This window comes from Alligator sinensis, unplaced genomic scaffold, assembly GCF_000455745.1.
Source record: "Alligator sinensis unplaced genomic scaffold, ASM45574v1 scaffold181_1, whole genome shotgun sequence".
Classification (NCBI taxonomy): Eukaryota; Metazoa; Chordata; order Crocodylia; family Alligatoridae; genus Alligator; species Alligator sinensis.
The window spans coordinates 671,189-688,599 of record NW_005842022.1 but is presented as its reverse complement, the minus strand read 5'-3'; the positions used below and the strand labels follow the sequence as shown (position 1 = coordinate 688,599).

The 17,411-nt window shown below is 39.5% G+C and overlaps 1 protein-coding gene across 11 annotated transcripts in view; it reads left to right on the top strand.

Annotated features, from left to right (window-relative positions):
- SLC4A7 (solute carrier family 4 member 7) overlaps positions 1–17,411 on the top strand; it is a 106,545-nt gene that overhangs the window by 62,695 nt on the left and 26,439 nt on the right. For all 11 annotated transcript variants that reach the window (XR_003093715.1, XM_025202368.1, XM_014519262.2 and 8 more), the window contains 7 exons: positions 2,557–2,644; positions 4,711–4,857; positions 6,771–6,874; positions 8,485–8,659; positions 11,064–11,197; positions 13,327–13,572; positions 15,134–15,239. Coding sequence is in view for 10 of the 11 variants with exons in the window: in XM_025202368.1 (XP_025058153.1) it covers positions 2,557–2,644; positions 4,711–4,857; positions 6,771–6,874; positions 8,485–8,659; positions 11,064–11,197; positions 13,327–13,572; positions 15,134–15,239 (1,000 nt within the window). In the remaining variant the exon portion in view is untranslated. The remainder of the gene's footprint in view (positions 1–2,556; positions 2,645–4,710; positions 4,858–6,770; positions 6,875–8,484; positions 8,660–11,063; positions 11,198–13,326; positions 13,573–15,133; positions 15,240–17,411) is intronic.

Sequence of the window (17,411 nt, the reverse complement as noted above, 5' to 3'; positions counted from 1 at the left end):
ACCTCACCCGCTCCTCTTTTTCTACTCCTTCAGTGGTCAGTATAATTCCTTCCCTGCTCTCATCCAGCCCTAGGTGCTGAAAAAGCTCGTGGACCCCCTGGGATGTTTGCTGTTGAATGTTGTTGAAAACTGTTTGAATAAATTGAAAATTTTAAGTTAGGTTGATAAAGAAACATTGACTGGATTTGATAGAGGGTTGTAAGGAAATGTTCAAGATAATTTTATAAACTAATTTCTACAGACTGTGCCCAGAAAGGGTTAAATTTCACCCATGCTTTGATCAAGTGCATGAACATTTGTCATTAAACAGAAAATATGTATGTTGATTGTGTCTATGTGGTGGGTAGGTATAGATCTGTGTGTGTTTGGTTCATCTGTTCCTCCTATCTAAAATAAGAGAGGCAATTCAGTCTTCAAAGAACTTGAATGATTGCTTTTCTTTATATTGCAGTGTTCAGAAGTTCTTCAGTCAGTGATTTTCCAATGGAAGTACCATATTTACAGATAAAGGAAAATAATAAGATTGGGTAATCTTGATAGTGTCCTAACTCAATTACTGGTGCTTTTGAGATTTGGAGAAAAACAGAAATCCATAGAAAAAATTGTCAGATGGCTTAAGTTTGAGGCCTGTTTCTCTGTTTAGCTGCCAATTTGTATTGCTTTCCTGTGACATCTTTACTTCACTCTACCTCAGGGCGGGCAATTATTTCAGATGGAGGGCCGCTTAATGAGTTTTGGTGAGCTGTGGAGGGCCACAAGGGTAGCCCAGCCCCCCTTGACGGCTGCCCTGCCCCCTGGTCACCATCTTGGGAAAGGAAATTGTGCCCCTGAATCGCTGACCTTTACCACCTTGCCCCCAGAAGTACTCCTTTTGGGAAGGGGGTTTGCTGTCTTGTAACTGGAAAAAACCCCAAATTATATGCTAAAATCAAACATCGACAATAACATATTTTATTTAAAAAAATATTTTTGTCCAGATTTTTGTGTGGTGTGTATATAGAGGTGATTGCATAATAGCTCCAAATGAAGTGTTACTCTTGTATGTTGTAGGGGAGTGTGGAGGGGTGGGTGTGGGATGGGGGGATGTGGGTGAGGGGTTTGTGGAAGGGAGTGTTTGTGGAGATGTGTAGGTGGGTGGGTATGGGGCTTCTGGGGTATGTGGAGGGAGAGGGTGGCTTAGGGTGTGTGTGTGTGGTGGGGTGCACGTAGCAGTAAATGGGGCTCCTCGTAGAGGCACATGGGGGTATGTGTGGGGAGGGTATGGGATTGGTGGGGGGTATGGGTGGGTGCAGTGTTTGTGGGGTATGTGATTGTGTGGAGGAAGGGTGTGGTTGTGGGGTTTGCAGGGGAGGGTTTGTGGGTATGGTGGGGTGTGCATGGGACTCCTGAGTGTGCCCCCTTCCCCCCCGAGCTGGTCAGCACCTTCCCCCACCCTGTGACAGCCTGGAGCCCCTGTGCCCTGTTGTGCCTCCCTGCCATTACCAGCCGTGTGCCACCCCAGTACGATGTGCCCACTCCAGACTCGCTTCCACCGGAGCAGAGTGGATCAGCTGGAACCCATGTGCAGCCCTGACTTGGCCTCCCTCCTGCACTGCACCACCCACCTGTCGCATGCCCTGCTGCTCCCTGAGCACACAGCAAGGCTGGGGCAGGTCTGCAGTGCGACTGTCTTGTTACATACAAAAACTAGAACTCTTGGTTCCAAAATGATTCCTAGGCACCATAGGTGGTGGCGGCTCCTGCTGTAGGCTCATCCTCTGGGCTCAGCAGTGGCAGCGCGAGACAAGCTGTTGCTCAGCTCAGGGGGAAAGCAACCCTTCCTCCTCCTCCTGCTGGCAGTTCCCTGCTGTAGCCACCCGAGTCTGTTCTGCGCTGCCACCACTGCCCTGCAGGGCAGCCCAGAGGTGGCAGTGCAGATGCAGGGCAGCTCAGCGCGGGCTCTGGGCAGCTGGAGCAGGGAACTGCCAGCAGCGGGAGGGGAAGGGCTGCTTTTCTCCTTGTGCTGAGCAACAGCTTCTGTCTCGCGCTTCTGCTGCTGAACTTGGGCAAGCAAGCCCAGACCAGGTACTGGGAGTATGGGGTCAGGGCTGTGCATTGCAGGTCCCCACCAGTGTACCATGGGGCTGACAGCAGCAGCTGGAAGGAGCCGCCTGTCACCAAGGGACCTGCTGTGGACTGGATGCAGCCCACAAGACATATTTTGGCCACCCCTGTTCTACTTTGATAGCTTAAAGTTGCAATTTTAAGTGCATGTATGCATCTTCAAGGGTTTCAGGATTATGTGTAATGGAAGATCTGATGAATTAAAGGAATACTTTTAGATTTCCACACCCCACCTTTTTGCTATCTTTTGAAAATAACTTCTTTATTTCACAGCTGGTTTTGAACTGCAGTTCTCTAATTTATTATGGCCGTCCATGAGATCAATAGCTTTATGAATGACTTTTTGCTTCAGGGCCTATGTTTCTTGAAATAACATGCTTGTTTAAAAAAAAAAAAGGATCAATAACTGTTAAAATATCATAGCTCTACTCGTCTGTCTCATTTTCTGTACAGGTTCTTGTTTCTCTTGCTTGGCCCAGCAGGCAAGGGACCACAGTATCATGAAATTGGAAGATCAATTGCAACACTTATGACAGATGATGTAAGTAGTATAGATATAAAATCCATTGATAGAGACCCAAGTGGTGTGTATTGGAAAAATCTGAAATAATGTGCTTATTGACTGCTTAATGAAATGTCTTCAAAAGCTGTAACTTAGGCATGGCACAGCCAAACTAATTTTAGTAAAAATAAATTCATGCCTTTTTTGCAGAGTATATAATAGCAACTTATTCCATGACTCTTGTAAAATAATCCTAAAACTACTTCATAAAGACCATACAAGCTATTTTAGTGCAGATTCCTTTTTCTTCTGCTTAAATGCATTCATCTCTGGCGTGAAACTTCATAGCTATTAAGCAGTGCACAAATGTTGTACAACTGTTAAGAGAAAAATAAGAATACTGTGAACAGTTCAAACATCAGCAGGAGGAGTTAAAGGAATGTAATGTCCAAACTTAGAATTTTACTAGATTCTTGAAGTGACACTTTCAGTGTTCGGCAAAGTGTTGTACACTCTTTAGGTAGGCAAGGAGGTCAGGACCTGGTTTGTTTGTCCACACCAAGAAGAGCACAGTAAAGGGTATTTGTTTCAAATTGGAGGTAGAGTGCCACCTACTGAATTGCAGGTATCATTGGAGTAAGTCAGCTTCTGAAATTTTGACATTTCTTGAGACAAAAGCAATATTTAACTTATGAATTTTAAACTAGAAATTTTAGAATGGTGTGTTCTGTGTTTGGATATGTGTTAATTTATTTCTGAAAGTCCAGAATTTTAATTAGCTTTTGGGCTTAGCATGCATTTTTTAAAAATACTTTAACTTATTGATAGTTAACATTTAATTTGGTAGTATTTATCATATGCATTATATAAAATACTATTTAAATAATTCCAGAATATTCTCCCTTGAATGCCTTTATTTCTGAGATGTGAATTTCTGCCACTTGTGGGGTAGGGCTTGGGATTTGCCATTCCTGTGTGAAAAATAAATAAAAATGTTACTGGGTGAAACTCCACAAAAGAAAGGTGATTTAACATTTTTAAGTTAAACTTAATCTGTTTAACTTGAAACTAGAAATCCAAAGTAGTGATAGTCATACACTGGTTTGTGAAACTGAATGTATTTGGAGATTATACTTTGCAATGACAGATATGCCTTTGACTAATGGAAATGCAATTTGACTCCATGCTTTCTACATTTAAAAGAAGTCATCCAGAATTTAAAAGACGTCATCCAGAATGCACAAAAGTAAAGGACATGTAATGTAATGAAAATGAAGCTCCTGATTTTAAGCGTAATGCATGTGTTGGTGTGGAGTTTGTTTTAAATGCTTTGTGTTAACTCAGAGCACTACCATGGCATGTAATGTACAATCAATTCTATAAGTTCAGTGCACTTCTACCAAATAAATTTGGTGAGCCTAAATAATGGTGGTTTATAGACAGAGTAATAAGCGTTTTAAAATTTCCAGATAATGAATTCTTGCAACATCCCTCTGATGTTAAAAAAAAAAAAAAAAAAAAAAAAAATTAATCTCTAGATTTTTATATATAGGAAAACTGTCTTTGAAAGGCAACTCAATAACATATCATGAGTTTTGAAGAGGAGGGATTAAACCTAAAAGAGGGTCCTGATTTCTAAGAATGTGCCTTTTTCTGTAATGTTTATTAAAATCTGAACAGTCTCCTTTGGCTGTATGGTGAAATGCAAAAAGTAACTGGCATTTCTGATCAGCAGAAGACAATACTTTTTTAAAGCTTTTTGATGAACTACGGTTTTAATAACATAGCTGGGGATGTTTTTACAAGCATTTGGGGTGAGCAGTGACTTCTGTATGCCTGCATAAAGTTTTTTATGCATGCAAGTGCTTATGTACAAATGTGAAAGGTTTTGCATGTCCAAAACCCACTAGCTACACAGACTTCTAGTATGTGAAAAATTGTATATTCAAGTAATGTTGCATGTTACATTTCAAATGTACCAATAAGAGCCTTGTTGAGGACCCTTTGAAAATGTGATGCTTTTTTTTGTAAACTGAAGCTTTTCTTTCTTTTAATGAAGTGTTCTTCCACAGAAGTAAATGTTTGTGTCTTTTTCTTTCATAAAGGTTTTCCATGATGTTGCTTATAAAGCGAAAGATCGAAATGATCTGTTATCAGGAATTGATGAATTTTTAGACCAAGTGACTGTCCTTCCGCCAGGAGAATGGGATCCATCTATACGCATTGAGCCACCAAAAAGTGTGCCTTCTCAGGTAAGAGATTTTACAGAATGACAATTTTTGACTTAAAAAATATTGCTAAAGCATATTTTCAATTACATTGTAACATTTTAAATTGTACATTGAATTAACCTTTAATAAAGCAGCAGAAAAACACCAGACCCACTTGGGAGAAAGATTCGACCCACCTTAAAATAACACTAACTACGTGAACTGTGTGCATCTGTTTGTGTACGTTCGAAGTGAGAAATTAAGATTTATTTCGTGTGGGTTTCTTTGTTCTTTTAATAATGTTGTTTGATATAAAAGTATGTTGCATGAATTTAATTAGTGTAAACAAGAACATTGCGAAAGGGTAATAAAAGGATAATGAAAACACAGTTGACAGATTTAGACAGAAAATAGGATAAATTAGACTATAAAAGCGATGTAAAATTTAAATAAAAAATGTAATGCTAATACATTGGGTTATGTTTTGGAATGATATTTGCCTCACAAGCTTTGCCTTCAGTTTGCAATTCTAAGTGTGTTGTATTGCTTCTGTGGGATGTCCCACTACCAGTTAGGCTGGGAAATTATGCCCCAAAGGGAGCTTCACTTTTTGTGTAGAGGAGGGAAATTGCTAGAGAAGGGATCTGATCTATTGAGGGACAGGTATTTGGCTCATAAAGGGCTGATGGTGTTACTTCTTCAGGTGCTAACAGCCTTGGGCAGGACTTAGTGATGGAAATGACTGAGGAAGAAAAAGACATAAGTTGCATAATAACTGAACCAGTAATGTGGTACAGCTGTGAAGCAGGCAAATACGATCCTAGGATGCATCTGGTGAAGTATTTCCAGTGGAAACAGGGAAGAATTAACGCCACTGTGCAGACTGGTGGTTTAGACCTTCTGGAATGCAGTATACAATTTGAGAAGGAGCTACTTGGCCATGCAGTTCTGTGCGTGCTCCTGCCATTGCTGGCTTGTTGGCAGGGCTGGCTGTCATCTCATTCCTAGGCACCTGTATGGCCAGCCCAAAAAAAATCAGCCCCATGTGTGACACCAATGAGTGCACCTACTCCAATAAGCGCATGTTTGGCCTCATTGACAAGTAAAATGAGGGATGTCAGTTTTTTGAAAGGGAGTCTGTTGATATGGTTCCATTAAACTTTGAAGAAAATGGAACAGACAGAAGCCAGACTGAAGTAAAAACCCTGTTTTAAATATGCTTTATAAGTATCTTTGCCGTCTTAAACAAACAAGCTTGTTTTGCTGTTATACTAAACTTGAATAGATGAAATACAGCTATTTTTGTTATAAGCATTTATGAATGTAAAAAACAAATGTGGTCCCAGTTGTTCAAGAAAGATCAGATGAGGCTAGAACATAACAGAAAAGGTAAACAGTACTAGAAAAGGAGTCTAGAAGAGCTTGGCTTTTATGTTCTAGTAAACTGAAAGCTGATGGAACATGAGGTTTCTCTCTGAATACATGAAGGAGATAGACCTAAGGTTGGGAGGGAGAGAGGGGAGTACTTTAGGCTAAAGGGCAATGCTGATGGAGAAGGAGGTCATAAATGGATGGCTTGAGTCTTGTGTTTCTTGGAGTATGCATTTGTATATGTATGGCGTGCCGTGACACATTATAGCACAATTTATGTAATCCGTATATTATGGAATTTTAGGTATAAAAGATTCAGGCATAGTGGTAAAAATTTGCTAAAAATATTTTAATTCAATTTAATTTAATTATCAAAGAACATATGACCCAGAAAGGAATAATATTGCCTTCTGAGAACTTCTGGAATAATGTGTTACATTATTAGCAGAAATATTTATGAAATGTTGTCTTAGTAGTATTTTAAAGCTCAATTACTTTTTAAGTATTGGGTATCTGTACTTCATCTGAATTAATGCTTGTTAGTAAGAAAAAATCTTAAATCATATGTTTTTTTCCTGATATAGGAGAAAAGGAAGCTACCTAAATTTCCAAATGGATCTACCCCTACTGGAGAGACACTCAAAGAAGAGGGCCATCATGCTGGACCTGAGCTACAAAGGACTGGAAGGTGTGTTTGCTTAATTAAGTTCGAGTAATCGCAAAAAAAAAATAGGCGCAATAAATCATTACTAATTACAGTTTTCTGTGATGACATTATCAATACCTTTATTGTGAATTGAAAGGATTTAATTAAGTGCATCTTTCTTTTCCTTTTCAAGTGTTAAGTTTTTACCTATGATTGGCCTACTTTAAATCATTATCAACAGTATGTCAATATTTCTCAACACACTTGTGAAGGATTTCATTATATGATAATGCCTCCTTTAATTGACTAAATTTTCAGAATTCGTTTTTGATTTTAAGCTGTTATAAAGCATGCATTTATCATACATATAGCAGAAAATTGAAATTTTTCTATACTGGGCTAGATATTCAAAATGTTACATAGAAACAAAAAATCAGTGTCAAAGAAGAATTTTACAGAAGAAATTAAAAGATACCCAACAAAACACAAATTACTGGGCAGTCTCCACATTCAAACATTGATAGCTTCCAACAAGGAACAGAATGTAGGCGAAGTATTGATATTTGTCCTGCACTCATTTTCAATGACAACTCTTGTACATAAATCACATTCCTTTTCTGGCAAGCTTAGTAAACAGGTACCCTTGACTACAACATTTAATTTTCTATAAATTTAGTAAAATATTTGACAGGCTATATTCTAATTCTTTCCCCAGAACCAGCCTTGGATCAGGAATAGGGGGAAAACTAGAAATTCAGAAAATAATATTCCATAGGCTAAAACTAGTCAGTAGTATGTTTTTAGAGATTTAAAGAGAACCTGTCACCATATGAGTTGACTTGATTTTCAGCTCAAGTAAAGTCTTCCTTGCTTCCATATACAGGCCAATGGAGCTTGTAATATGCACAAATGATCCTTCTCTTAAGAACAGCGTGTTATGTTTTTTCCACTTTTTTGTAACCATACTCTGAATTCATAACCAAATATTTTTGTAAATATTTGGTTTAATCTGGGTTTGACCTTGTCAACATTTTAGATAACATCCATCATCATAATAGCAGTTTCTGCTTCTATTTTGCTCAGTTGAATTCATTATACTATGTCTTTTTTTATTTTCCTTAAAATTCTTCTATATCTAGAGCCTATTGCTGCAACAGATGGGAGACAGATGTTATTTATATATTTAGAAAACTCTATATATGGAGAATTTCGCTAAAAAATGAAACTAAAGCTGCTTCTAGAACTCTTATAGATTTCTGGTAAACATTGGAGCGCAGGAAATGACAATGGTTCTGGAACTACATTTGAACTGCTCTTTTCATGTTCAGTTTGTTCTGAACGTCATTGCATTTGGGTATGAGGTTCTAAATGTTGTTTGGTTAAAATAATTTCCAAGGATCTTTTTCAATATCTAGCCCATTATATGCAAAATACGTAGCCACTTTTTAAAAATGTTAAATATAATTGCTTTTTCTAAAATTGCTTAATTGGAATCATCTAAATTATTTTACATTTTAGTATTATTTTAAATTGGATTATGAAGTGGTTAACTTGTGCTAGCAATTGGCACTGGCAGTCTTGTGTAGCCCATAGTTTTAACTAGCTAGAATCCTCTAGTGTACAGTTTGACAAGTTTCATCTCACCTATTTAGGCTTTTTGGTGGTTTGATGCTTGACATCAAAAGGAAAACAACTTTTTTCTTGAGTGACTTCAAGGATGCACTAAGCCTGCAGTGCCTGGCCTCGATTCTTTTCCTATACTGTGCCTGTATGTCTCCTGTAATCACTTTTGGAGGGCTCCTGGGAGAAGCTACACAAGGCAGAATAGTGAGTACAAAGAATGGTAGTAGCCAGGCTTTTAGATCTTCAGAGGCAAGTCACTGTGTGCATTTGTCTCATTTATTCACACTTTTATTTGAAGAATTTACCCACAGCACTTGATTTAGCCTGCCCCAAAACAGACCTTCCCCCAAAAGGTAATTGCTGTGGAAAATGTGGGAAACCCATGTGAACAGGAGAAGATGCACAGTCGAGGTAAAAATCTTTATCCTGCCTTACTGGATGAATGGCTTATTGAATTGAGAGAGGTCTTGCATTGCCTCTCTTTGGAAAGGGGGGATAGACCTGGGTCTTAATTTAAAAAAGTATAACTTAAATCCATAAAGGTGCACCATTCCAGTGGGTCTGCTTAGGATAAGTCACAGGCTCAAGGTGGATAGTAAAAAAAAACAACAAAAAAAAAAAAACAAAAAAAAAAACCTAATGGCCTTGAGTAATAAGCCTGGATGGATGATATCTACAATACACTAGTAGAGGAAGTGAATTGTGTATTTAAACAATGGGTAAAATATAATTTTTCACTGTTTGTATATTGTTCTTATTCTCAGTAAGAGGAAATAATGAAGGCTTACAAACAGAAAATACTCTTCATTTGTATGTATTAATGTAGTTGGCTATAAAGCACAATTTCAATTTTGGTAGTACAATATGAACAGTGTTTAACAGCACCAGATCTATTTTAATTAAATTCTGTAATAATGTGTTGCATTTTTCAGAAAGGGGAGGGAATGGTCACATCATCTGTCTCAAGTTGCTGTTTCTGCATTAATTGGCTAATAATAAAATTAAAATAATTTAATGAAGTATATTTTCTGCTTTCTGAAATGTGAAAATTAGACTACTTTGAGTGAAAAGGGTATATTTTAAATATCTCAATTTTTTTAGGGTTTTTATTAAACATTTCTCCTTCAAAACACAGAATTCACCATATTACTTCTCAGAGCAAATGTTTGAACTTGTGTCAGTGCTATTAGTTGTTTGCAAAAGATAGTGTGATTAAATGCTAGTAACTTAGATATTTGCCTATTGATATGAAAATTTGAACAACTTATTGGCTATTACAAAATCTACTTACGGAAATAAGTAATATTCTTTACTATGCAGTACTTAACCTGCACCTAAATCTGTTCAGATAATTAGCATAAAAATGTTAACATGTTTGTTGAATGTGCATCTTGTGTCACTTTTGAGACCTGTTTCTTTTGAGCTTGATGTATAAATAGCTTCTTTCTTTTAGCTGTTTGGGATTGTTTGTAGGTTTGTTCCTGCCTTTTAAATATTTGGGTGTGAATCACTGAGTATAATAAATTTAGTTTCTGCAAATATTCTTTCAGGTCCAGTAGATGACTTTGTAAGGTACACAGTTTGTGTTCAACCCCCTCCCTCATTCACAAAAGCTGTCACTTCCTCAGTATTTCCTTTTCCTGACAGCCTGATTGAAAGCCCAGAGTTAATGCACTGACTTAAAAACACTTGTTCAAGGTTAATTGTTGAAAGAAGCTGGGTTTTATAAGTCTCTTAAATTGTTTATGATTTATGAAGTTACATTGTTTGTGGCCCCTATTCAGCAAATCAGTTTTACCCCTGGTTGTGTTTCATTGAATAATTTTGTGCCTAATTTTTGTATCTTTCTCAGATTTGAATAATTACTGAATATCAAATAGGTTTTAAAACTTGCTGCTCAAAAATCTTATTGTCTGTTGAATAACTTTTTCATCATTCTAATTCTAACTGGATTAGATAATTTATGAAAATCTTTAATACTGTACTGATTTGTATTGTAAAAGGTTTGCTTCTCTCCCAGGGTAGATTATTTCTCTCCTTCCTCCCCCTGCCACCAAAGGGATGTTGGCTTTTGGTTCTCAGACTTATTGTCATGTATTCATAAGCCAGTATTTTTCAGTAAACCTAGTTAGATGTGTTTTGCAATGCATGGCTGATGGGTGCAGGTTTGATATAGCACACACGCTATTTTGATACAGGTCTGGTGTGGTCGCTTCTCGGCCTCTTGAAGGCTCAGATCAAGTCTTCTTTCTTAATGAGACGGACAACTTTATTAGAACATGTGTTGATTAGGTACTATGTTTTTGTTATAACATTTGTTAGGTGCTTTCCTTCACAGCCTCCAGAATGAATAACTTTTTTTTTTCTCTCATGGTTTTGGACTGCTGTACATTTCTCAAGAGTAAAACAGTCCAAAGCTTTTGACCATGATGCTGTTCCAGCAAAGTTGTGTTAAGTTACACTTGTGTGTGAAACAATGACTTCAATGCTTTTACATCATGTCTTGTTTCTAAGTTAATGTATTTTAATACCCTAAATATGTAAACAATATGGAAAATGTTAATTTTAAAATCAGTGTAGTCATGAAGATTTTTTTTTCCCCAAACAGAGTGCAATAGAGTCTCTCTTTGGAGCCTCGTTAACTGGGATTGCCTATTCTCTGTTTGCTGGGCAGCCTCTTACAATATTGGGGAGCACTGGACCAGTTCTAGTATTTGAGAAAATATTATTTAAATTCTGCAAGTAAGTAACATTTTCTGATCTTGCCACACTACTTTGCATTTTAAGACCATAGCATTTTAGATCTCAGTTCTGTATGGTGGTGTTATGACTCAGCTTCTTGATTTGATCCAAAACTAAAAAAGAGCTGCTTTTCAGTTTCAGTTTGAATGTATGTCAGTTTGCAAGAAGAGCTTTACAAGACTTTAACTGTGGGACTTGTGAACTGGAGCTCTGATCCTTCTTGTGGCAGTGCAGTCCCGGCCTCTTCCCTGCTGTCCACCCTGAGGTGCATATGCACCTGCTGCCAGCAGTGAGCCAGGCTAAGGCTGCACAGACCCTGGTATAGCCACTTGTAGCCTCTCCTTTCCACCTGCCATGGTCAGCCCACGCTCCTGGCAAGTTCCTTCCACCCACTACAGATCCTGGGCTGCTCATGACAGGTGGTTGGGGATGCTGCAAGTAGCTGCATTGGGGTCTGCGGAGCCCAGATCCGACTCATCGCCAGTGGTGGCTAGACATGCACCTAGGGTGCATGATGGGGTAAGGGGCTGGGGTGTGCTGCCAGAAGAAGGATTGGGCCCCTCACAGCTTCCCCACTGTCTGCCCTGGGGTATGTGTGCACCTACTTCTGGCAATGAGCCAAGCCAGGGCTCCGCAGACCCTAGTGCAGCCACTTGTAGTCCTGACTCCTAGGCAGGCGTGCACCAGTGGCAGCGAGGGATGAGGGGCTTTCCTAGCCTACTGTTGCTGCCTGGAGGACAAGTAAGTATAGGTGGGGGCTGGTCCCTGGCAGGTGCATGTTATCAGTTAACCATTTATCTGATAACATGAGGGGAGTTTAAATGGGTACTTAATTAAGCGGTATTTACAGCCCTAATTTTATTACCTATTCAGTATCCCCCCTGAAAATAGAATTTTAAAAGCTATTTAGATATTTAAAATTATAATCATATTACACAGATGAAAGAGAAAAAAGTGGAACTACTTCCTAATCACTAATATTAAATCACTAATATTGAATCTTCTGTTTTCAGAATATCCTCAATTTTAGCATCTCTGTTTCACGAGATATGGCGTGCATCTAAAACCTTAAAACTAGCATATTTGAAAACTTTAGTGGTTTTTTTTAATCTACAACAGTTCGGGGTCATATTCTGCCCAAATTACATATACAAAAAATATTAAAGAATTGTTTAAATTAAACATTCAGATATTTCTTAGCTTTCAGTTGGTGATCTCTAAGTAAGTGGCAAATGCTGTCCCTAGCAGCAATTGCTGAAGTAATAAAACAGATTGTGGAGACGTAAAAGAAACACTGGTGAGCCACTTACTTTAGCAGCAGTTGTGAAGCACAGATTGACCCCACCAAGGAAATTGGAGTTCCAGGCAAAGGCCAAATTCTAATTTAATAGAACATTTACCTGACCTTTTTGCCTAAAATACAATGGTGGCTTTGAATAGAAAGGAGTGACCAAGGACTAGTCTGGCTTCAAGGAACTTTGACTAGGTAGATTAGATAGCTTTGAAAAGAACCTAACCTCTCTTCTTGGCTGGAGAGCATTCTACACCAGTGCTTCTCAAAGTGGTGGTCCGCAGGTTGCTGCCGGTCCATGAGCCACCAGTCCTCAACAAGTTGCCAGGAAAGAAAGAAATATATTTTCAGAAGCATAACATTGATATGTCATAGTGCCACAGTTAGTATGTTCCAGCACTCCAAGTGATGTCATGTCGTGCGAGGTGAGGAAAGAGAAAGAAACAGCTGGTAACGCAGTTGTGTAGTGCTATTACATGCAGTTGCTGCCACCAGCTGAACCGGGCACTGGTCCCTGGCCCATTGGAAAAAAAATTGCCAGTCCAGCGTGTCAGATAGTTTTAGAAGCACTGTTCAACACCATTAACCTCATTATCCCCTGTGTAATGTAGTAACGCCAGCCCACAGGATCAGAAAGAGATGAAAAAATGGTCTCAGCTCTACCTAAAACAGGGCTGCCCTGCAGAATAAAGGGGGGGGGGGGGGTGGCGGTTGAATAGGTGCAGGAAGAAAACTTGGCCTACTTCTCTGTTCCAAGGTGGAGTAGGGTGTGGGTATAGGTAATCTTGATGTTTCTACAAATTCTTCTCTCTCTCTTCTCCCCCTTTCCCCAAAACAGGGACTATGGTCTTTCCTATCTCTCCCTACGAACCAGCATTGGTCTGTGGACGTCATTTTTTTGCATTTTATTAGTGGCAACTGATGCAAGCAGCCTTGTATGTTACATCACTCGATTTACTGAGGAGGCCTTTGCAGCACTCATTTGCATAATATTTATCTATGAGGCATTAGAAAAGCTTTTTCATTTGGGAGAAGTGTACGCGTTCAATATGCACAATGACTTGGATAAACTGACTTCATATTCGTAAGTGTCATCTTTTTTACTATATGTAATATTTTACAGTACATTGACATTTTTTGACTCTATAAATGTATATGAAGGTGTACACACACAATACCATTTGTTCATAACATTTGAAAACTTAAATTCTTTAATTTTTGCATGTTCTATTTAGTACGTTTTAATTTTTAAAAAAAATGCAGCTTTGACTACATGTTATCCAATCTCAGTTGCATATGATCCAAGCAGAAGGCATGGTAGGTATAAAACAAGGGTGAGCAATTATTTGGACTGAAGGGCCACTTAGGGAGTTTGGTTGGCAACCCCTGGGCTGCAACAGCTCACCAAAATGTCTTAAATGGCTTTGTCCTGCACTTGGCTGGGCAGATGGGATGGGGCCACAGGCAGGTGGGAAGTGGCATCTGGGATTGGGATGGATGGGTGGGGCTGGGATCAGGATCATGGGGCCATGACACTGCAGGGCTTGGGGCAGAGATGATCTGTTCCTCACGTGCCCCTTCCTGCAAAACTGGCATCCATCATAGGGAGTGTGGGCAGATGCAAGGGTGTACGGAGACCTCGCCCACTCACTCTGTCTGGCACCCCTGGCAGTGGGTGCAGGGCGGCTGGGCTATAGTGCTGGGTAGTGGGGCCAGGTCCCCTACCCAGCAGAGACTGGCAGTGGCAGTTGGAAGGAGCCACTGCTGTTGGGGCGGCCGGGAAGCAAGTCTAGCCACTGTGCCACCCCAGCCCTTTTGTGCACCAAGGGGCAACAGGATCAGGTGCATGTGCCATGGCCAGGGCTACCCCCTGTGCCTGAGCTGGGCTGGGTGGGGCTCAGAGAAATAGATAAATTTCCTTGCCCACAGGCCATATCTTTCTCACCCCGATATTAAAAACAAACTAGCTTCAGCGCATTTTGGAAACTTCTCGATCTTGTGGTTTTTAATACGTGAATTTTATTTCTGGCTTGATAACCATGTACTGCAATGTAATCAATTTATACCGGTGATTCTCCGTCTTTTTAGGCTTGAAGCAGCCTCGAAAAATGCCAGCTCTTAGTTGCTACTCGTTATTTTGACCCTACAGAAAAGTAACAGAGCAATTAAGAATTAAAAAATACCACAGCAGGTCACAATGTTTTTAACGCAGTGGATTGCTGTTTAAAATATCTGAGTTTATCTTGTGAATCATGTTTACACACCTAGCAGAGTTAACATTGCATGGTACCCTTTAGCCTTTAAAAGAAGCTCAAGGCACCCATGACTGGATTTAGGTGTGCAAGCACATGTGGCTTGTGGCGCTACAAACCTTGTGCATTGCATGTTAAACTGTGTGGCACTATCTAATGGCTTTATTTTATAAACCCATCCTTTTATTATTTAATTTTGAATCATTTTATTGCACAGACTGAGGAGCCTTGAGCTCTATCTTTTCATAAGTGTATAGGAAGTGCTGTTCTGAAAACATTTTTGAAAATATAAATTACTAAAAATCACCACATGGTTACCCATTTACAAGTTTAAACCCAAATAAACAAGAATGGGGAAAAAATCATTAAAAGTACTTTTAATTTATCTTTCAGATGTGTATGTTCTGAGCCTCAAAACCCCAGCAATGATACTTTACAGCTGTGGGCAAAAAGCAATAAGTCTGTGGATACCATAACATGGAGTAACCTGACAGTTTTGGTGAGTACCTCGAAGATAAAAAAAACTGTCTTGCAGACTTATTTTTATCTTTGCCAAATAGAATCTGGAATGGTTACTTTGCAGTTCTATATAGGGGATATTTAAGACAGTGGGGAAAAAGCTGGAAGTTTGGAGAGTAATGTTTCCCTTCCCTTTTCAGTACCTGAATAACTTACATTTTATGATTTATGCCAATAAGTCTCAATTTCACAAAAAGAGATTGATCTAAATGTGAATACTTCGTATTCATAGGCTAAGGACAAGCTCTGTCCAAGGTGTAGGTAAAACGTGTGTGAGACTATTTTGCTCTATTACTATTGCATCATGGTAGCATTTATTTTTAGTAGGCTGAGTCCTCATTTCAACACGGATGTCAGTGAACTTGAGATGTGCTTAAAGTTTAAGCAAGAAACGAAAGTGCTTCTCAAAAAATTGTACACTCTGTATTTGATTATCCTTTTATCTTTACCTCTACCTCATATCCAAATGAAAGTCTTCATCTATAATACTTTATTTTAGGATTAAAAGTACATATTAGTCAGAAGTCAATATTTGTTGACAGTTACCATTATAATGAATATTTCCTGCCCAAATATTATATCTAATATACTGTTATCTAATAGTTATTGGCAAGTGCTGTCCTTCCAAATTTCCACTATAATAATTCATTTCCCAAGGTTGCTGCATGTACTGAACAGTTTCAAGGATGCTTTGAGTTCTGATTCACATTTTGGCACAATCTTCTTTGTTCATTTGTGGATTTTACTCGTTCATTGGTTAGGATTGTTACCATATGTTTAAATGACCTGTGAGAGAGAGATGGCCCGTGGGCTTTGTTTTGAGCCTCAGAACCCCAGTAATGATACTTTTATAGATGTGAGCAAAAAGTAGCAAGTCATAAGGGCAAACCATAGTGTCCATATTTAAGAAAGGGAACTACAGACCAGTCAGCCTCACCTCAGTCCTTGGAAAAATCATGGAGTAGATCCTCAAGGAATCCACTTGTAAGCATGTGGAGGAAGAAAAAAGAGATTAGGAACAGTTGCCATGGATTCACCAAGGGCAAGTCATGCCTAACCAACCTGATTGCCTTCTATGACGAGGTGACTGTCTCTGTGGATGAGGGGAGACTGGTGGATGTGATGTACTTGGTGTGCCTTGATTTTTAGCAAGTCCTTTGATACAGTTTCCCACAGCATTCTCGTAGGCAAGATAAGGAAGGTATGGGGTGGATGGACTGTAAGGTTGATAGAAAACTGACTGGAGCATCAGGCTCAGAGTAGTAATCAATGGCTCAGTGTTTAGTTGGCAGTAAGTGTCAAGTGGAGTCCCCCAGGGCTTGGTCCTGAGGCCGGTTTTGTTCAAGGTCTTCATCAATGACCTGGAAGGTGGCATAGAGTGCACCCTCAGCCAGTATGCAGATGACACCTGGCTGGGGGGGAGTAGTAGATATGCTGGAGAGTAGGGCTAGGATTCAGAGTGACCTAGACAAATTGAAGGATTGGGCTGAAAGGAATATAATGAGGTTAAACAAGTACAAGTGCAAAGTCCTGCATTTAGGATGGAACATTCTCATTCACCAGTATAGGCTGGGGCTGACTGGCTGGGCAGCAGCTCTGCAGAAAAGGACCTGAGGGTTACAGTGGACAATTAGCTGAATGAGTCAGCAGTGTCCCTTAGTTGCCAAGAAGGCTAACAGTATCCTAGGCTACATTGGTAGGTGTGGAAGTAATTTATTCCCCTCTACTCGGCACTGGTGAAGCCACATCTGGAGTACTGTGTTCAGTTTTGGCCCCTCACTACAAAAAGGATGTGGACAAATTGGAGAGAGTCCAGTGAAGGGCAACAAAAATGGTGAGGAGGAACGGGGCTTATTCAGTAGGGGTGTGCAAAGCGGGCAGTATTAGATTCAGATTCAGCCTGATTTGGGGGACAGTGATTTGTTTCGCTGATTCAGATCACTGTCCCAATTTGATTTGGCTGAATCTGCATCTGAAGATTTGGAGAATCAGCAACTCGGCCATAAACACAGCTTTGTTTTTTTTTTCTACGTACTTCAAGGTACGAGGCATGGCTTGTGAACACTGAGATGCTGGGGCAGATGGAGCATCCCACGGGAGTGTGGGGCAGTCCCCTGCATGCTTGATGGTGGACCTGGAAGTGGCTTGGAAG